Source organism: Pelecanus crispus, chromosome 5, assembly GCF_030463565.1.
Source record: "Pelecanus crispus isolate bPelCri1 chromosome 5, bPelCri1.pri, whole genome shotgun sequence".
In the NCBI taxonomy this organism is placed as follows: Eukaryota; Metazoa; Chordata; class Aves; order Pelecaniformes; family Pelecanidae; genus Pelecanus; species Pelecanus crispus.
Genome location: NC_134647.1, coordinates 81,695,081 through 81,716,611, shown reverse-complemented (window position 1 = coordinate 81,716,611; position 21,531 = coordinate 81,695,081). Strand labels below are relative to the sequence as shown.

The 21,531-nt window shown below is 41.4% G+C and overlaps 1 protein-coding gene across 2 annotated transcripts in view; it reads left to right on the top strand.

Moving 5' to 3' along the window:
- Positions 1-20,909, top strand: part of PLPPR5 (phospholipid phosphatase related 5) — a 44,890-nt gene extending 23,981 nt beyond the window's left edge. The window contains exons 3-7 of one of the 2 annotated variants that reach the window (XM_075710538.1): positions 1,900-2,150; positions 11,164-11,340; positions 12,994-13,118; positions 16,944-16,947; positions 17,292-17,417. In XM_075710538.1, coding sequence (XP_075566653.1) covers positions 1,900-2,150; positions 11,164-11,340; positions 12,994-13,118; positions 16,944-16,947; positions 17,292-17,417 — 683 coding nt within the window. Of the gene's footprint in view, positions 1-1,899; positions 2,151-11,163; positions 11,341-12,993; positions 13,119-16,943; positions 16,948-17,291; positions 17,418-20,876 lie in introns of those variants that run through there. The other variant, XM_075710539.1, reaches the window with a different exon arrangement.
- Positions 20,910-21,531: the final 622 nt, after the last annotated feature.

Genomic DNA, 21,531 nt, shown 5'->3' with positions numbered 1-21,531 from the left:
TAGGTACTTTCTTAGCCTGGAGATGGTATTATAGTCTCTAGTAGAAAACTGTACCAAATCCATGCTCCACTGAAGGCAGCTGTGACTCCCCCGTTGACTTTAGTAGGCACAAGATGTCATCCTATCTGCTTAGTTCGTTGTAAATGTGTTTGGAGGGAGAACGACCACCGCTCAAAAGGTCTGTTGAATATTTCCATACGCTGCTTTTTAATACATGCAGGGATGCCATCGCAGGGCTCAGTTCTGTTGTTTGCTTCTCACTCACGGTTGTCTCGAAGAGAAACAGCTTGGAGGAACGAAGCCTTGGGCAGCTAATCCTCCTGCGTGCCCCAGTCGCGGGGGGAGGGAGGGGATGTGCAGCTGTGCCTGTATTGGCGGTGTGTGTGGAACAGCCGTGCCCGCCTCCGAGAGCGCGATTGCTCGCTGCCGCGCTGGAGTGCTAAAAGTCATTAAGAAGGAGACCGTCTCGTGTAGGGCCAGAGGAGGTGGGGAGTGGTGGTGAGGAGCCCCTCCTGCTCCACTTGCTCAGTGCCCACGTTTCCTTCCTGCTTGGTCGTCCCTCCTTGCTCACGGAAGAAGAAAAAAGAAAAAAAAGAAATGGGAGGGAGGGAAAGGATGAATAATGGCCTCCATGCTGCTCTACCGGATGAGGCATCGCTACCCCTAGCGCTGACACAACGTGATGTGGCCACCTATGCTGGGCTAGTGCATGCCCTCGGGGCTTGCTGAAAGGGCCCTTCTGTGCAGCAGCTGGGCTGGGCACAATCCGCTGCTCGCCCCTGTCTGGCAGCCCAGGGTGAATTAACATTGCTGTGACATTGCTGACCAGCCAGGATGCCAGAACTCATCCTGGGTCCTCTAGCTTTGCTGAGGAAAAAAAAAAAAAAAAAATGACCTTTAGAAGTGCACGTGTTTCTGTGGGATCGTGGCTGCTGTGGTGCGCATCCATGAAAGTCCTCGCGGTGCCCCGTGAAGTTGGGAACTGCCGGAACTCACGGTATATTCACAGGGAATTGAAGTGTGGGAAAGGTAAGGTGATTTGCCTGTGGAAATACAGGAGGAAATCTAAAGCTCAGGTGGGATTTGAACGCACACCTGCTGGCTTTGCCTCCCAGTCAGGCTGCTGTGTTTGCATTTCCTTCCAGAGCTCATTTTCTGCTTCCAAAAGGATAGGAAGGGACCTCAGAATAGCAGAAATCTGTTTTCTTTTAAGTAATCGGATACGTGCGTTTCCATACTAATGAACGAGTGCACATTCTTAATACTTTGCTGATATGTCTGATAAAAAACCTCTTCAGCATAAGTAGCTCCTCAAATGTATGGATCTGTAGCTCCCTGTGTTGATGTTGTGATTAATATGCCATGCATAGAGATGCACCCAGTAGCAGGCAGATAACTTGTGCATGGCAATATTGAATTATTCAGTACTTCAGCTACTTTACAGCTGCAAGGGAAAAGAAAATGTTTGTCCAGTATGTGTCACGGCTCTTCAAGTTACTTCTCCATCAGGGCCTGGCTTCCTTGGTTCTCAAGCAGATTTATAGGGTGAAGAATTTGCCTCTGTCACTTCTGTTTAGTGAACATGGGCAAAAGTTAGGTACCAGTATAGCCAGCTACCCCGAACGGTGGAGATTCGTGGCTAGGGGCCTGGGAAAGCGGGCTGCTTGCCCGAGAGGTGAGCGTGCTCCTCCGAAGGATGGGGAGCGATCAGGTGCGTGGGAACGTTGCAGCGGTGCTGCTGCGGTCGTGTGGGAAAGTGCCATCTCCACCGTGCAGTACACCTGAGGGTTTTTCATGTTCTTAAATGGAAGGAGCTGGTATGTTACTGTACTAAATACTATAATATGTTGCCCTGGAGTGAAATTATCAGGAAATTTAACTCTTTGTTTCCCTCTTTAGGAATTTACGCGTTTGGACTGTTTGCTACGGACATCTTTGTAAATGCTGGACAAGTAGTAACAGGGAATCTTGCACCACATTTTCTTGCACTTTGTAAACCCAACTATACAGCGCTTGGATGTAAACAGTATACGCAGTTCATCAGTAGTGTACATGCCTGTACTGGAAATCCAGACCTTATCATGAAAGCCAGAAAGACATTCCCATCCAAAGAAGCAGCACTAAGCATATATGCAGCTATGTATCTGGCTGTAAGTATATTGTACTGTTTAATGTCACTCTATTTTTAAGAGCAAATGGCTCGCACTGTGAGGGGAGGAGGGAGGAGTGGGGAGAAGGTAAGACAACTATTGGCTGATTTGCTATATGTAAACCTGCTATGAGTTACTGTGAGGCCTTTAAGAATTTGCTTCATTGGACTTAATTCTGACAATTACAGATGCAGTGGTTCTCTGTACCTTGAAAGCTAAGGCAATGCTGAGAGGACAAGTTGGCCAAAAAAGGTGTAGATTTAGGATAACCAGGTTCTTGGGTTTTTGGGCTTTTTTTGTTTTGTTTTGTTTTTGTTGGTTTTTTTTTTTTTTTTACAGAGAATGTAGGAGGAGGCTTTGTTGGGTGGTAAAGAATAAGGGTAGGGATTGCCCGTGACTGGTAGTGGTTTCTTTCCATGTTTTGACCCAGTACAGATTAGTAGAATTGCACACGGCCGTATTCTTTGGTGGGGTGAAGCAGAAGAGTGGGCATATGCCAGTGCCTGATCTCTGCAGGGTTCCCGAGATCTGTGCATGTCTTTAGGTACCAGAATTGGTATTTATAGGTACCTCAGTGCTCATGCCAAGTCAGTTTGGCTCGTACTCGGCAATGAAGTGGGCTACAAGACAATCTAGCCCTTCTTCCCTCTCTCCTCTCTGATATAGGGAGTGATGAGCAGGGCTGGGATGAAACCTGGTGTTTGCTGCCTGGCAGCAGAGCTGTTCTGGAGGCTATTGAGAAGTGTGGGGAGGCAGGTGAGAGGCAGAGTGACTAATGAATCTCGCTCGAGTAACTCTGTGCAGTGCTCCCTGGCTTAGTTTGGAGTGCACGTCGTTCTAGTCTAAAGCAGAAGCACATCTTGTTCTGAGTAAAGTCCCCAGCACGTGTCCGTGGGAGTCTCTTCCCTGGTAATCACAGCCCTCTGTAGCCCTTTGGGGGGGCCAGGGCTGCCCTCGTAGCAGGAAACGAGGCACGTGTGGCTGTACCTCTGTGGTCGCTGCAGGAGTCACCCCTTAAATTCCCTCAGTATTTGAACGCTGGCCTGCCTGTCCATACATGTGTGTGTGTATGTGTGCATGTATACACATGTATATGCACACATGTGTGAGTGTGTATTGCTTTTGAGCATATATTTAATGAGCTGACTTTTAATTCTTGATTGATCTGGGAACTGATACTTGCCAACTTGGCAAAGATCCCAACCCTATCCACAGACAGTGTGCCAACTCCATGCTTCTGAATATGGTTTTAGAACCAGTTGCTTAAAATCTGCAGCTCTGACAGTAACATTTACCAAAAGTTCCTTGTGAGCAATGTCTGTTTGAGAGGTGTGGATCATCCGCTAGTACAGGCAAGTGTTATCTGCAAATAAGAGACGAGCAACAAAATTCTATTCTAACTTGAGGCAAGTGTAAGGCTCCTAATAGTATTGTCTTTATTTGGGGAGATATCTAAGGCTTTGCTTTACTGAAACGTACCTCTAAATTTGGCGCAAGCTATTTTAGAAAATATTCAGCATTCTTCATTTTAATTGCTCCTATTTTTCTCATCCATCTGTAAAGTTGGATTTCCACTGTTGCCATGAGTCACAGTAACTAAAGGAAACCAACTGTTCAGCTACTGCAAAGCAGGAAGGAAAATAGTATTAATACATTTTAAAAACAGAAAGTAGAGATCAGTAAGGTCTAATACCTGGTATCAATGGCTTTTGACATGAGCAAGAGTACTTTATGCTAACCTTATGTTGTCTGTGGTCGGTACACAGTTAGCAACATCACAAATTAAAACTGCTGTGATCTGTTTCGTGACGTTAATTTCTGCAGTTACTGAAAGATTATAATATATCCTGTGTCATTACTGTATCGCTGCATGATGCATGACACTGTCATCATTTAACTAAAGCACTATAAACTACTCTCAGGATTTCTGAATTCCTACAGGCTGCCTAATAAATTGAATTGCTATGATATATCGGCGGACTTGTAGCCTGCAAATTTAGGTCCTTGATGTTGATGCAATATTGGCAGTCTTTTTTTTTTTTTTTTTGTGTTTAATCCTGCTGTATGGTTGCAGCTAAAAATACTGTTTATTACACACCAGGGAAAGAAATGCAATGTTCCAATATTTGGGGTCATGTCCTCAGACTGTCATGATGTTTATCAGGATAGTTGGCCCTGAATAACAACTTTCTCATCACTATTCACTGGAGTAGAAGATTTAAACAGTAGCCTAGTCTTTGTATGAGCCGTGGTACAAGAGTTATTGAGAGCATGGACATAAAGACCTCCATATATTACTCAGCTACTGTTTCATGAGCATATAATCTCTGATACAAAATGCGCTTTCTTTTTGGTTAACAGAAATATTTGGGAGAGAGGGAGGGGTTGCTGCAGAATCCTCCCTGGCCATTTCAGCCAGCTGTGCGCAAAACGAAACCAGTTTAAAGACATAAACAGGCAACAAGCTGATCTAGAGTCCTTGCTGTCTGAGGGGGTGAAGGAAACAACTTCAGTCTTGTGTGGTTTCACCCATCAACCCATTTAAAAACAAAGCCTGTGCTTTATCTGATAACTCCTCCATCTCCTTCCATTTAAGTGCAGCCACGTCCTTATCACCTACCATCTGTGCATATTGTCTTGTTAACAATAGCTTCTTTTTTCATCCAAGTTCTTGAGTCTTCCTTTTTTCCCCCCTCCCCTCTTTGGAGAGTGGGTGGCTGCTATGGTAACTCTGAATTGCCCTCCTGCTGAAAGTACAGTCTTTTTCAAACAATTCTATTGCTAATATTTAGACCTCTCTGTAATGTTTGCCTCCATTACTTTCTCCCAGTACCCATCAAGAAAGACTTAGCCAGGGAAATGTTGAATGGCAGCACTATGGGTAGGTGTTTTCTCTGCCCTGCTCCAAACACAGACACTTTCAAGGATGCATTTCCTGTCCTCTTCAGACTTTTAGGTTTATTTTTCCCAGTGTAGCAGAGTCTTCACAATGAACGACTGTAAATCTATTCCAAAATCTCTAACCCAACTGGCTGCTACCTGGATTTCTCCTTCGGTGTCTGCTCAAGTCGTCTTAAATCTTTTGTTTGGTTGTTTTTGCCTGAGTTGCATTAATAAGTTGACTGCATCTGCTTTCACTTCTTACCAGCATTGCAATTCACTCTTTCACAGCTGGAACATCTGCTAACATAGGTATTAAGGCAAGCGCTGCAAGTTTTTTAAATAGCATGTAATTGTATAAGCCACGTTTTGATATGTGTAAGCTGACAGAGCCTGGACAATTAGAGGTATATTTTGAAGCAGCCAAGTATGCACATACTTGGTTTTTTTCCACAACTGAGACACAGAAATGAGAGTCATCGGTCTTTTTTTGGTAGGATTTCGAAGTGATACATGAAGATTTAGTCAGTCTATTCCCCTGGATTTTAAATATGAGACTTGTGACTAACAGTTGTCCTTTGCTGCTGCAGACCTAGGGGATTGGTCATTGCTAGTTGTAGTTTAAGACAAATTCTAATTCATTCTATAAAATGTTGCTTTTTTGTTGTTTTATTCTTACCGCATGGGACAAGAGCAGTTGGCAGCCAACCTGTCTGTAGGGTAGCGTTTGAACTTGGTGTTACCGCATACATTTCAGACTTGCTTTGGATGTGTAATGATAGAGGAGCAGGTTTAATGTCTTGATAATTGACACAGCCCTTAGGTCTGTGGGCTGCTTTTGTTGCTTTGTGCTGGGAACCCTTGGCCTCAACTATGGCCTCAGGCAGGGCTAGCAGATAAACCTGACAATTTTTTCCGCTCTGCAGAGCTTTTGTTGGGCCCGTGATCATCTTTTCTGCAAGGTTCTTGCTCCTGGCATTCCGCTGTATCATCTTTGCCGTTTACTGTGTTTGTAAGTCACTGGGAAAAGGCAGCAAGGCAGTGTGGGTCACGATGCTGGCAGCAGGGTGACATTCTGCTCAGTGTCACTCCTTGATCCAGTCTTTAGGCCTCCTCTCACCTCTCTTGCGTCTTGAAGTGCCTGTTTGGCTCCTGCTCAGTGGGCAGCTGGCAGCAGCATGCAGGGAGCGTTCAGGAGGAAAAGGAGTGGCAGAGCCACCTTATTGAGTTGGCTTTGTTGTCCATTTGTTGTTAGGAAATTGAAGAATTAAAGGATTCTTTTGGCTGCTTTTCAGGGGCAGTGTTAGGAAAGTGGAATTTCTTTTCAGTATCTGGTGCAGCAAGTAAAAATGTCCCTTGATACTGATTGTACAGCATATATCACGGGCTTCAGGCAGTGGGTGTATTAGTTACTTTCAGGCTGGATAGTAAAATAACATTAGAATTTGATCCAAGGGTTTATCTAAAGACCTCTAGATATTTCTTGTCAGTCAGTCCTTCATTACAATTCAGTTGCTCGAGATAACCACCTCTGTAGACTGAATCAGCTTTAATTAGTATTTGGGTGTATCTTACAGACCTGGTACACTGAAGAATTCCTCTTTCCTTCTCCAGTTGTTTAGAGTTACAACTGCAGGGAGCTCATAGTGGGAAACTTAATAGTAAGGTTCAGCATTTCTAGAGCTTTCTCTTCCTTTTGCCAACCCGGACCCCTGACTTTGAAAGCCAATTTTTGTCTAGGACCATCAATAATTACTGCAAAACTTAGGGAGAAAGCTGGAGGAGGCTTCAAGAGCACTAGAAAAATCTTCAGTGGGCAGTTGCAGAAAGGCCCAGATGATTTGAGAATACGACTGTGGTTTGCTGTAGAAATAATTTGACCCAATCATTATTAATCAAGGAAGCTGAAGAGCTTTTAGATTGTCAAAGAGGATTCTAACTAAACATTGAACCTGGTTATAGACTACCATCTGCTATAGCCCACTACTTACTTTTGCAGCTTTTTGTTCTCTGAGTATCCCTTTTCTTGTAGGTATGATGAATACTGAAAGTTGTGCATTCCTGAGGTGGAACATCTATGACATTGCTTATATTATTTGAGTAGTTCAAGATTCTTTCTTTAACAATAGCACATTGTAAAAGCAAAACAAATCCTGAGATAATTTACATTGGGAGTGCTGCCTGGGATAGGCACCTGTACAGTGATTCCTTCCTCTTGGTGCTTGTCACTTCATGAGTCATTATTCTCTGCCCACTAATGGACTGGTCTGTGTCTGTCAGTCCCCCAGACCATCTGCTTCAGGGAGGACTGAAACAGCAAGCACAGAGGGATCTTCCTACCCACATCCCTGGGCCCCGGGCTGATGAAAGCAGCTAGGAGAACTAACCTCCCTCCTGGCTGGTGCACCCAGCCCGATGACTAGCTCCACTCTACCTAAAATGTGACTCTGGGACCTGTTACGTGTGTGTTTGTGTGCATAGACGTTTGCGTGGGTGAGCCTAAAGATAGCTCAAAGACGACGACTAGGAAGAGCTTGCAGCGTAGCCCAGGAGGCCACTCTGTCCTGCACTTGACATACAATTCCTGTCTTCCCTTACGTGTTTTGGAGTGATTTTGTTTGCACTAGATTTGGGACATATTTCACATGAGTCAGACTTGCAACATGACACTTTTGAAAGCTTTCCCAGTACGAGCTAAGTGCCAACACTATGATTATTCCTTATATTATGACCTGAGACAGTCATGTCAGAAGCCTCACAGGTGGTGATGGTGATGATTCTGAGTCTTTCAAATACATATTTTCAATACCACTTTAATTAAAGTTTTTCTTCCGATTTATGAGGTTGTCTGAAGACTTCACTTCCAGCATCTTGAAGACTGAAGGTCAAATGTTTGTGTTTTCCTGAAAATCTAGTAAATATTGGTATATAGAATGATCAGATAACATCTACCTCCTTATATAAGACTCTGCTGGTGTCTGTTTGCTAGTATCACCTTTAATTCTTTTCATACTAAAATCTTATTTCAGGAAAAAGAAAAAGCAATAGTAGAAGTTCTTCAAGAGAAGATTCACTGCTGATCTGATGTTGCAGGAGAAAGTGCAGCCTGCAAAATTAATTCTAACTACTGTATCATTCCTTGACCTTACATACAAAATCTATGTTGTTGGTCTTGCTGTTGATGAATTTAAAAGATGTAATTAGATTCCTTCTCTCCCAGTTTCTGTTCTTAAAGGAACTGAGATGGACTTGTTCAGTAAACATCTTTAGACATGTAAAAATTTATATTGCCATTCATTCTCACTAATGTTTTAAATCACTGAGCTATTCTCCATTGTTGATACTGCATTTAATATTTATGAAAAGTGAAAGAAAAATCTTGTCATCTTTTCAAGATGTTTATTCTTTGTCAATTACTGACTGTGCTGGTTTATAGCTTTCCTTCTAGAACCAAGAAGAAAACAACTGCTTAATTATATTTTATTCTTAGTGCAAATCAGGTCTTTGACCGAGTCGACTGTGTTAGTATATTGTAATAGAGCTGCAAGAGGTTAAGTTTAAAAATGGACATCTGTGAATCCTGCCTTGGAAGAGTCTACGTTGGCTCCGTGGAGTTTTGCAAATATAGAGACTTTTTGCTACACTGGTTCAGGAAAAGTTTACCCTGTTTCTATTGATTCTTTAATAATATTTTAATATAATACTATTCTTAACATCATTGGTGTCTGTTCTTTAAAGAAAAGATAGAAATGGTCCCTGTGCTGGCAGAACCCTCAGGTTATTTTGACTAATGGACTGCGCATGACAATCTTGACTGCAGGTATATGAAGGGACTTGGCAAATGGAGGTCTTTATTACTCACGTGAGGCAGGGCATGAGTCTGCAGTTGTTTCTGCTCATTCAGTGCTTTGTCTCAGTAGGGATTTGAAGGCCGTGCTTGACTGTAAAAAGATTCTGAGAATTTTCTGCAGGGCAGTTTTCAGTTTAGCTTTGTATTAAAAATGTTGAAGTTTGACTGAAGTACCACAGAATTAAGTATTTGTATTATAATGTGTTTGGACTTCATAAAAATTGAGATCATCTTCTTGGGCGATGACCAGGTGTTACAGATAACTGAAATATGTCACCAAGACCTGCCTTAAATAAGCTACACTCTTTTTTGAGCTGATTTTTCCTTCTCAGTAGTCGTTTTGATTTAATATGCCGCAATACAGAATTAAATGCAGGATAGCTTCCTGTCAACTTCAGCCAAACTGTATCTGAAATTTGGTGCTCTTGCTGTGTATTCAAAATATTAGAATATTTTCCCTAGCACCAGATGTTCTAACATGTAGTATTAATGTGGATAATGGTGGTAGTATCCAGGAGTACAATGAGACTCATTAAAATAGAGAGTTGCTGAATAACTCTGCATGCATGGCTCTGTCTGTAGCTTGAAGAAAACCAGTGGTGCTAAAAAGCTGGAAATTAAAGTTGCAGTTGTCTCATCAGCATTCCACATGGTAAGAGTAACTCACTGAAGAGAGTCTGCAAAAATATGAATTAAAATAAAAGGATAGTCAGCAAAGGGAGAAACGCTATTTCTGAAACGGTCTAGGAAGAAGAGAGGAGAAATGTGGTTTGGAGATACACCCCAAATCTCTTTTTTTCAAACCTTTGCTCTGTCTGCATTAGTTGTAAGCTTGCTGCTACCTTGCTGTTCATCACATAAGGTACACTGAAGATGTATGTGTTGCGGTACCCTGCTGTGATTTTAAGCTTAAGCTTTGATTCATCCTCTAAGCCATGGATCTTCTCTACTGTTTTAAACAAAATTACTGTCAGATGTTGCTCTTTTCAGACAACCTCTGACCACTACTTCCTTTACTTAATTTATTATGACTGTAACTACGCTTCCTAAACTACTTCTTGACTGGATTATTGTAGCACTTCGTAACTAATTACCCAGTAAATTCAGCTGAAGTTTCAGACGGTACAAAAAAGCAAAAAAAAAAAAGTAAAAAAAAAAGTACAAAAGACTGCCCATTTGGCCAAAAAGGTACTGGTTCTTCAATGCAGATTCATCTGTTTCCCTTCGCGGTTCAAAGTGATGGCGTTATACACTTGGAGTCTCTAGTGAAACTCCATAGAAAATATTTGCATTCTTCAATCCGAAGACTTCAGCTCCAACTAAATGTGAAGGTTTTAGGGATTTCAGTGGTTTAACAGAAGAAAACATCATCTGCAGAAAGTGAAAACTTTTTTCTCAAAAATTGTGTTAGTCGAAGAACAATTTTTTCAGGGGGGAACTTTCAAGCAGCCTTAATATCAAGATTCAAGAGAATGGGCAGTCAGAGATTTGGTATTCGTTTCTTCCATTGGCCCATCAGAGCTTGGAAAGTGCTGGCTTAAACCTAGTAGTCACTAATGCACCCTCAGGGCAGAAGAGCTGCTCTGTCATCAGGCAGTGCTTTTAATTCAGTAGTATTGCACAGGGAGAGTTAGACTGCAAGCAGGGCACATTGATTTCTTGGAGTCTGATGCATAAAAGTTTCTGCATTGAGGTTGGTTTGTGTGCTGGGGGGATTGGTACGAAACATCCTCAGTCACCGTCTGTGAAGTACAGGGGTGTGTTGGTTCAGCACTGCTTGAAACTACTACATGTTATTTATTGCTGGCATTTCGTTAATTTTTCACTGCTTTTTGACAAATCTCTAGTTAATCACATGGAGAAGTTGGGTATGAGGAAGACAGGCTTTTGCTAATAAAAATAAGGCCTTGCTGTAGCCCCTCTCAGGGTAAAGATCTTTTTCTATTATTGTCAACACTGCACAGTGAAAAATCAGTTCCTTTACCTCTCTGCACAAATAAATAACGTACATTGGGAGTAACAGGATAGGATTATCTAATTTGCATGTTCCTTTGGGGGCTCTTCAGGTTCACATAAAATGTAATTTTGCTGTATGGTCTAATTTTTTTTTCTGTATCCCTAGGAAAAGGGTGTGATGACTTTATCTAGCACTCTACTTTCTTGTTTCTTTACCAAAAAAAAAGCCAAGTACATGTAGTCTATTCAAATAAAATGTTGAGATTTTATTCACCGATTAATGGGAGATATCCATCAGCCTTAACTCTCTTCCTTCCTAATTTTCAGATGTATATCACCAACACAGTAAAAGCCAGAGGAACAAGGCTTGCAAAACCTGTTCTGTGTTTGGGCTTAATGTGCTTGGCTTTCCTTACTGGAATCAACAGAGTAGCAGAGTATCGAAATCACTGGTCAGATGTAATAGCAGGATTTATAATCGGAATATCTATAGCAGTATTTTTGGTAAGTGTATATCTGTGTCACTTCTGTTTGAAAAAATCAGTGTGTAACTTTGTATCTCTTTAAAAAAATATTAGTAGCCTTGACTTTTCAGACAACTAAATGACAAAAAAGAGGTGTTTCTAATTTTTTTTTTAATTATCAGTTTTCTTAGTTACATTTACATACACTCAGAAATGTGAAGCCAAGAAAGGACTGATCAAATTATCTCTTTTGATTTCCTTATAAATCAGATTGTAGCATTTCAACCAAGAATTTTTGCATCAAGCCCCGCTTTAAGCAAGTGTATATCCTTCAGAATGACATCTAGTTATGATTTCATGTATAAATTGTTAAATTCAGTAAGTGATACGTACACTGATCAGAGAATAAGTAGCATTTCTTTTCCGGCTTTAACCCTATTGATTTTCTTTCATGCTAATTCAAGTTTACACTGAAATTTTATGTTACTCTGTATCAAAAAATCCTTGTTTAGCCTTTTCCTTTTCTGGAGCTGTGTTCCAAAACGAGATCGTTAGTCACAGTTCACAATGACTAGTGTCTGTGTCAGAAAGCTGCCGCTAATCTGTTCATCGCCTTCACCGATCGCTTCAGTGCAAGGCTACGGCAGAGAACAGTCACGGCTGTTTACTGCCTGCAACTGTGCCCGCCTGGCAGCTCGTAATAGTACTAAATACACCTTTGCATTTTTTCCCCATGAAAACACTTTTGAGCTTGATTCTTGGATCTCAAGGTCTTGATCTCAAGGTCTTGGGTCTGAAGGCTTGGCTTGGCTGAGAACTCTTGCAGGGATGGCTGAGGTGGGTGTTTTCACTCCTCTGAGAAATGAGAGGGCAGCTTTAGATCTCCTTTAAAATACACCTGCTCACACTTCCAGATGTTCCCTTCCACACAAGGCGTCCGGGAATTATATTTGGTTGTTCATTTTTAAAAAGTTTTTCCATTCTGTTTGTGCCCCTAAAGTCCCAAAAGAGAGCAGAGTAGAAATCTGTCCCAACAAATTCTTGTTTTCTGATGTATATTGCATAAACTCCTTTGAGTAGCATGACAGCAAATTTAGTTGTGTTTTGAAGAAAATACAGTGGGCAAGCATTGCTGCTTGGCCGAATGTCTGAATTAGTAGAAACACTTAACAAACTGGTGTATATCACATTCCTAAATCCTTGTGTGAAAGTCACTGCTGCCCTGAGCAGGTTTAGAGTTTAGTTCAAACCTGGGGATGGTCCTTGCCTTCTTATTCTCCCTTTCTCACTCTCCATTTGAGAAAGTCTTTGCTGGTCAAAACTTAGATGGTACTGGCCCTTCATAGGAATCTAAAGATATTGCCATATTCTGCTGCAAGTGCTCTGGACAGCTGTTCATGACGTTGCTAATAATTGGTATTCTATTATTCAGCTTCAGGAATGGATTTGGTTTTAGATAAGAGGGATTTTTGGTTCTTAGATGATGCATGTAACAATAATTGGTTGAAAATCTTTTGTCTTGAAATATTAATTAAGGATTTTCTGTAAAACGTGAACTTCGCATTTCTGTGTTTCTGCTGTAAGCTGTGACTAAAGCTGGTGTCAGTTCTGCCTACTTATGGATGTCAGGATCAAAGCTCAAAAAAATGAGTTGTTTTCTTAGCTATTCTGTTTATCTTCTAATCCCTTCCAGGTTGTTTGTGTGGTAAATAACTTCAGAGGACGTCAGCCAGAACATGAACATTCTCACATGGATAATCTGGCCCAGATGCCCATGATCAGCATACCCCGAGTAGAAAGCCCTTTAGAAAAGGTAATGTCTGACTTTTTTAAGAAACCATTAAAAAAACTGTAGCTTTCCTGGAAGGATGATCCCAAACTATCTTGTCAAGAGTGCCGAGGTAATCAGATTTAGGGCACCAAAAGTATGTTTCTGTGGCATTCTTTTAAATCCAAACTACTCCTGATATGTTTTCCTATTAAACATAAGAAGAAATGTTTTAACCACTTCCCAGTCTGTCTTAGTCACTTGGAAGTGGTGGAAGTTGTCCTTTAGTAAGAATTGCTGCTAGCCCTGCGTTGTTGTTCCTTTCCCTGAAGGGAAAGAAGATTTCTCCTCAGAATGATCTAACACGCCTTTTTGAACCAAATGTGTCTAAGCTACTTCTGCTGATACCTTGTCATAAGGAGGTCAGAGTCTCATTTGCTTGAACAAGCATTTAGATGATGAATGTGTATCTTCAAAATAATCCATTCAGTAAACTTGCTGTAAAATGTCAAAACAAAACAAGATGTCAGTTGGCCTAGGACATACCACATTAACAAGAGCATGTCTTAGTTACGTGCTAAGCACTCCTGCAGTAGAAGCCATTTCTGTGGCTCAAAAGCCATCATAGGTAATAAATGCACATGCTCTGGCTGTTGACATTTTAAATTTTTTCCTGGGGATAAAGACCTCATGTTAACTTAGTGTTTCTACCTGATTTGACACCCTCTCGCTCATGATGAGCAATGTCCTTTTCCTGAGACTTGGCCTAGGCAAGATTGAGCTGGTGTGGGGGAAGCTATGGGAGAGTGTGGAAGGGTGGTGGCAGGAATAATGTTTGTTCTGCTCGAGGATGACCTCTACCATTTGTGAACTGCCCAGGACTCCGTTATATGAACGAGCTTCTTTCCATCTGAACCCGTATTCCTATGGCAGTAGAGGGCAGCTGTTTGCTGTCATGGAACTTCTCTCTAGGTGGTAAAATTGGGGACTGTCCGCGGGGTGCTGCACTTGGGGAGATCTCGGTGTATGGGCTCATCTTTGTCTATGTTGCAAAGCCTTTCTCCTTTCCAGACAGACAGGATGAGGTGGGAGGATAACGTGGAGACTTTGCTATTTGTTGGGAAACGCTTTCTTCTGTTTCCACTCTCAGAAAGTTTGAATTTGAATTAGCAAATAATTGATGAAAAAGTTACTTACATGTGAGTGCTTCAGGTGTTGAGTTTTTGTGGATTTTTTTTCTTTTTTTTAATGTTTAGTCTAAAGTTTTAGATAGAAGCCAGACCCTGTTAAATAAAAAGCACTAAGAATAATACATATGTGGAACTAAGATCTAAACTGAGCCACCTCAATTAACGACCATCACTATAGGAATTATTAACTTAGTCTTTGCTTTTTAACTCCCTTCTTATTTTACATCCTTTGCTGTCCTCCGGGGAGAGAGGGTTGCTAAATAAGTTGTGTGCTGCTTGCCTTTCCCTACTTTAACCATGTGCAAATTACTTTTCACTACATTTCAGTTAGGGCTGTTCCAGTTCCATATTCTGAATGCACATACATTTACAGTTGGCTTATTTTAAATTTGGTTTTCCTTATTCTCAGTCTGCAAGCTCCTGTGCCAGTATTAAAGACAGCTTACTGTCAGAAATTAGCTACTAAGTGTAGCACAAATCCTGACTGACTGAAGTTATCATGGGCTAAGGCAGTGCTAGCATGAAGCGATGCAACTCTGGTGTATAAAAATAACAACTATATGGGTATCTGGGAGCGAGCAATTCAAAGATGCTGTCTTAAAGAATGACTTCATTAGAAATGCCTGCCAGATGGGATCTCACTCGTTGCAATTTTGTTATAAATTCACGCGTAAATGAATAAGCACATGGTGTATCACACAGACCTGGAAGCACCTTATTTTTGTGTTTCCAGATCTGCTACTTGCTATTCCAGTGCTTTTTCCTGCTGGAGAACAAATGCTCTTGGCATGCTTGGCATGCTCTCCATGCTCCCACTGTCTGAGTTCTGGTGGAGGTCAAGAGATACATTTGAAGTGCACTTAAATGGGAATATGTGTCCTTGTAATACTCTGAATTGAGCTGCTGCTGGTTAATGACAAGGGTAGATCACTGTTTGCATGACACTTCTGCTTAATTGTGGTGCATGCAGTGATTAAGCTGTTCTGCACGGGTACCCACTTCTCATGCGCTCAAATAAGCCATAGTTGCAGAGTGTCTCCTTGACGAATCCTTGCCAGGGCTGGCTCAGCAGTGCGGACTTATTGCTTTCACCTTAACTACATTCATCCTCAGAATTAATGAAAAGAATGAAAGCCAAGAAACCTCATCACTCACAATCTGCTGCTTTTTCTCTCCTGTCTCTGACCTTCTTCATCTCTTACAAGACAATTCATGTTTCAGTTAGCTGGCACTCTCCCGCGAAGAGGAGGCTCTCTTCCTACCGCAGCCAGGGTTAGAGACTCCTCTTCCTTTGCAAGAGTTACTGGGAAATAGGGATACTCTGGGTGGTACCTGGAAGAGTTTCAAGTTCAGCTTCATCCAGGGCAGTCCCAAACTATTTTTTCTGTCTTCCGTTTCAGGGGAGACTGACATTATTCCATGTTAAAGTCACCTGAAATTAGCCAGGGCTTACAGAGGGCTTGTATGCGTCTTGTAGTAGCTGCTGACTCTCCCTAGCCTTTTTTTTTTTTAAAGTATTCTAGCTTTGAAAAAATCAAATACAAAGGGAACATGGAGCATTTGAGGACTAATTGGGGCAGTAGGTAGAATGCTGAGGTAAGAGGTTCTAGAAGGAAGGGTTGGGTTGGGAGAGGCACTATGGTTCATCTCCTGTGGCGTGGGATGATCACTGTGTCTGACCACCAGTACTTGCTGTAGCTGTTCAATATTATTTGCACAGTGGGTTCTTCACAGTGCTCTGTTTGACAGCTAAGCTGCATTTATTCCCAAAGTCTCTGCTTGGCATTCCTTCATGCTGCTACTTCGGTCAGCAATGCCCAAACCATGTTCCCAACCACAGTCACCGTTCCTTGTTACAATGAGGTTTCTTGCGCTCCACCCATAGGGCTGACTCTCCAGCATGGCTGTGAGCTAGAAACAGATAGTGTAGGGTCTCCCTCTCCGACACAGCCATTTCTAAGTTTTAATGGTGGTAAGTCTTTGGAATTCCTCTCACAATGTGTGACATTCTTGTTGCCTATCATACCAATTGCTAGTGACTATCTGGGGTTAATTGTCTCAAAAATCTTGTTGAGTTTGACACTAATTCTTGTTCTATTGTGTATGTGCCAAAGGAAATGCTGGTGATAAAACATTGTAACAATAGTAAGTATAGATATTGTAATAGATTCCGATAGTATTTTAAGGCTGGGGAAGCTTTCCCCTTCCGTTTTTAAGGTATAACGTTTTTTCTGTTTACTCCATCTTGATTATTCACGAGACACAGAACAGCTTCTTCGCAGTGTCAGAAAAGGCTATTTTTAATTTTAATTCTGCTTTTTCCTTGGTCTTAAGCATTTTGGTACTAGGAAGCCTTTCACTGGTACGTGCACTTGCGTACACACAGCGTGGCCTGGGGAGTCCGGTCTGGTCCCTGGGACTCCCTGGAGACTCGGTCGCCTGTCACTGAGCTCACAGGCAAAGAGCAAAACAGAAAGACGTTTTAGCTCATCATACTGCGGGCAAAGCGGGGAGAGGGTTTGTGTCTATTTCTGCCGCTTCAGAATATTTTAGTTGAGAAGTTTCCAAATACTGTCATGCTTGATGTCCGTAAGCGTACATGAGTATCCATACAGTGCTTTAGTACGTGCATGTGTATCTCCAGGATGGCTTGACTAGAGCCCAGGTGCTTACGTTAGCTTATAGGCAGGTTTGAAGGTTCCTGTTGTCATAATGGTTCTCTCTTGATAATACAGTATATTAAAGCAGCTACCATACAACGTTGTTTCACACGCAGAAACACATACCCAGGAGAGGCAGCTCATAAAAGACCATAAGCAATTTCGTTTCAATGTCAAGCATTTGAATTTGCATTCATCTCCTACTCTTCTGCTTAAATCTACCTCTGGGGGATTGTACAAGAACTACTTTTGTTTGAATGCAAACTGTGACCACCACATCTAATGTTCAACTAAAATAATACTTAACCATAGGAAATGGAACGATATATTCAGTGTGACCTCCTCAAATATACGTGTTGTGCGGGTGTTACAGAATCCAGGTGCTAGTAATGATCGAGAAGATCCTTTGCAACGGAAGTCCCTCAAAGCACGCATCATTCGGTTCTTCTCCTGGATATCAGGAACGGACCGTTTTGAACATCTTCATATAAGGCAATAAGTGTTTGCGTGTGGAATTGAAGCAAAGGCAGATGCAGTGTGGCGGCAGCGTTCTGTGCAGGTCTGCAATGTTTTAAATGGTGAATTTCACTTGGACTCATTCTTTTCTCTAAAAACGTGATTCGTCCAGTAAAAGCATAAAATGTACTTTGACCCAGAGAATTGTATGATAACATTATTATTATGGTATGACAAATTATCATTTGCCTGAACTACTACAGTAGTATTTGTCTATTTCTTTTAACAAACTCCACCATGTGAAGGACTAGAAACAATTTTTCAAATTCCTGTTTTCAAAGATGGAAAGATCTTCTTTAGGATGATGAATGGTTTTGTGTATTTCTAACTGTATTCATGAGAGCAGAACATAACAGTTTCGGGTAAAAAATATTTAATATGTATAATGAAAAGTGCAAACCACAAAAATGTTGTCATGGATTTTTTTTCCAATGCTTTAACATTATAGAATTGCTTATAAACAGAAATTAATTAAAATCTTAAGAGAAGATATACAAGTATGGATCATTTCCCCCCAGAAACCTGCACTCAAGGCTTAGCCTTAAGCTTTCATTTCTCTGTTAGTGTGTGCTAGCACGGTTGTGAAGCATGCTTTGTTCACGTGGTGCTGACGCCGAGCCGATACTGTCATTTTAGAACGAATAATAGAAATAAATAGAAAGCTGGTGTGCCTGTCCGTGAAACTGCTGCCGTTGAGCAGACCCTCGGCATATTTTAATTCTTTTGAGTACCGTAGGGAAAATAATTTCCCATGGAGTTGGAGAAGCTGAGGTCTTGTGCATGGTGTTTTGCTTGTCTCCTGCATCTGTGTGAGTGTTTGCTGACAGTGGTCATCTCGCGCTGAACTTTGTCGCAGTAAATCTAAGCAGAAGTAAAAGAGCATAGTAAGAGAGTTGAAATGCAGTTATTCAAGAGGGAGGCTGTTTATTAATGGTTGGACTGGATGATCTTAAAGGTCTTTTCCAACCTAAATGATTCTATGATTTTTTTTCTATAAGGCGTCTCAGCAAGGCTTATTTGTAGTTTTGCCTGAGACGAGAACATACGGAAAAGCGTGACTGCCCAGACAGTTGCATGAACCTGTATCAATGGTTCTTGCCATCAGCAAGTAATTTATTTTGACCTAGTTACGCATCACCCTGCTGAGTCCATTGGAAAAAAATTGACAAGTCTCCACTAGGGTCCAAATCAATAGCTCCGCAATGGGTAGCTTAGCAGTTCTCTCTGAGCGTTTATTGAGGAAGGGGGATTTTCTCCTCTGTTATTGTATCCCATGCTCTGCGGGTCCTTCCAAGGATGGCGACCTGCTCATTTTGGAAGTACAGCTGGCAGGGGAGTGAACCGCATTCTCCTTTCCGAAGTAATAGTTATCCAGTCCTGAATTAATGTCACATGAAAGAGCATTTGGTTCTCCGCATCGCAGGCAAACGTGTCGCTTCGAGAAAGGGATAGCATGTAGCAGGACTTGAAAGAATTGTTTAGATTAAATAACGAGGAATTGTTTTTCTTCTAATTCCTCATTTTTTAAACCATCTTACTTAGCAACAAAGTGAATAATCTTAGACTGATGCTAGCTTAAGTTGACAGGATAATTTTCTAAATAAGGAAAAATTAAATACTGTGAAGAAAATGTCATAATAGCCTCACAGCAACCCCAGAGCCATTGAGGTTGCCCAATGTGTCGTCTTCCCTGTACTGAATGCAGAAGATGGCCAGCCAACTAAAACACTTTGAAATGTTAATGTTTTGTTATCTAATTAGGAAATCTAATTTTGCTTTTCTTCTGCAGAGTCAAAATCTGGAAACGGTGACATTTGCTAATATTGTTTACTGAAAACATGTTCACAGGAAGTTGCACGCTGATTCTTTTTTTCCTAATGCTTTTTAAAAAAATCTGCTGGCTATGGTTTAATCATTGTTATTTATTTAAAATATATTAATTCTGGTTTGGAGAAGAACGGACATCGAAGCTTACTGCTCGGCGATGTTCTCTTGTGAAAGCTGTCGTAAAATACAGCAAGAACACAGGCAGAGCTAGAGTGCATGTTTTCGGGGTGGGGGAAGAGAGCTCGCCTCCTGGACGCGGTACAGCTATGGCGCGGCGAGAGAGGGAGCAAAGCTGCCAGCCTTGTTTGGGGCGGGGGGCATAAGAGGCAGCTCTCCCGTGCTCCCACTCAGGGTACTTCTAAATTCCTTTCTGTAATGAGGAAATCAAAGATGCCTGCCTGCCTCCCCCCACGTAGACTGGTAGGCAAATATCCAGGCGGTTTAAAGAAGAAAGGAGAAATATAAATTTGTGTGGTGGCCACTGTTTCTCTCCAGCACTTTCTGTGGTGTGTGATAAGAGATTTTCTGAAGGATTTAGAGCAACTTCCCTTAAGCAAAAAAAGGGAGATCTTATCCCACTCTCCGTGAGTTATCTACATCCCCCCTCCTCTTCAGCTTACACCTCCTCCCTTCTGACTTTGGTCTGCGCCAGGAGGGGAGGTGATGGCAGAAACCTGCAGTGCTTTGCCTGGTGTTATTTCCCTCTGTGCATTTTTGCGCCGGGGGAGCAAACACGTGGCTTAACGACAAGATTCCCTCTAGTAATTTTACACGTTGCACGTTTTATAAAAAATGGTGGCAGTCAAGGGTACCATGTGCCTGAAGGGAGCGTACGGTTCCTTTGGGTCCCACACGTCACTGTGCAGTTGAGTCTTCACCTACCAAATGTTTGCAGAGGCTCTTGCTTTGATTAGAGCATGAAAAAGCAGCAAAGCTCTTTGGGCTGCTGCAGCTTCACCGTGTAGAGCCACGCGTAGTATATTTACATTCTGATACGCGTCTTCGTGTTCGTAAGAATCGTCCTGTTGAAGGAAGGAGGAGAGTAACATTGCAAACGAAGAGGACGCTGTAGTGATTCTGAAAAAGAAATTTTGAATATGAGTTCTCAGCTGCTGCGTGCAGTTTTGTTGTAGCATTTTGATGCTCGATTCTGTGCCATCGAGCTCATGGGAAGCAATTAATCTTCAAAAAAATGCAACATTAAAATTGTATCAACGCTGAAATAGAATATTATCATCTGTCAGAAACTGTCATTTTAATTTCTAGGAATTTTGCTTTAAGTTATGAACAAGGTAGCAATAAAAGTACAGAACTCAATTATTCACATTGTTAATTTTGAAAGCCCCATCTAAAACTAAAAGAGTGTAGAACCATGGCACCTAATTACTTTGTTCAGCGTGCTTACATATCCCGTCCTTCAGCGGTTAACAAAGAATTGCTATGGGAGTGAGCGAGAGCAGTGCAGTGACAACGTTTTATTTGCATCATCCGGCAATGGTCTCCAAGCATAACGCTGTCCCTAAAGCGCAAGAGGCAGAAGTTTTCGCAGTGGCGACTGATGTCTGTCTGTGTGGTTTCTGGGTTTTTATCTGTTTGTTTTTCCTTTAACTCGTAGAACCACATCACGGCCTTTGCAGAAGTCACATGATGTTGACGCTGATGTATATTCACTCCATTGGACTTCATCTCTTTTCCCAGCCCCCACACGATAATTGCAGTGTATCAAAAATAAGAAATTTTTAGAAGTCCTATTTCTGACTTGATTTTTACATCATTAAAATGATACCGACATTTTGAAGAATTCTTAAATATTAGAACGTCACTTTACTTTCTAGCAGAAATATTAACTGTTTACTTTTTGATGGAATGGGACAAACTGAGCACTAATTATATTTATCTGACAATACCCTCTATTTTGGCTTCTCATTGTTTTTAATGGTTCGTGTACCTATTCCAACAGTACTTCATATTTTGATTTGACTTTGGTTTTTAAAATCTACGTTTTTAATTCAGCATGAACTTGTTTCCATTTGAGGCGATTTCAGTGTATAAAAACTAGACAAATATTACGTTCTGTATGAAAATGCTGTTTGCACATTGTATTACGCTGTATTCCATGTAGGATATCATTCAAACAGTATGTTATATGTAAGACTGGTGCTTCTGCTTTTGAAGAGAAAAAAAATGCCAATTTTTACTGTATTAAGTATTGTATCATAATTAAAGGTTTATTTATTTGGATATTTTCCTGACATAATTGTAGTTGAATT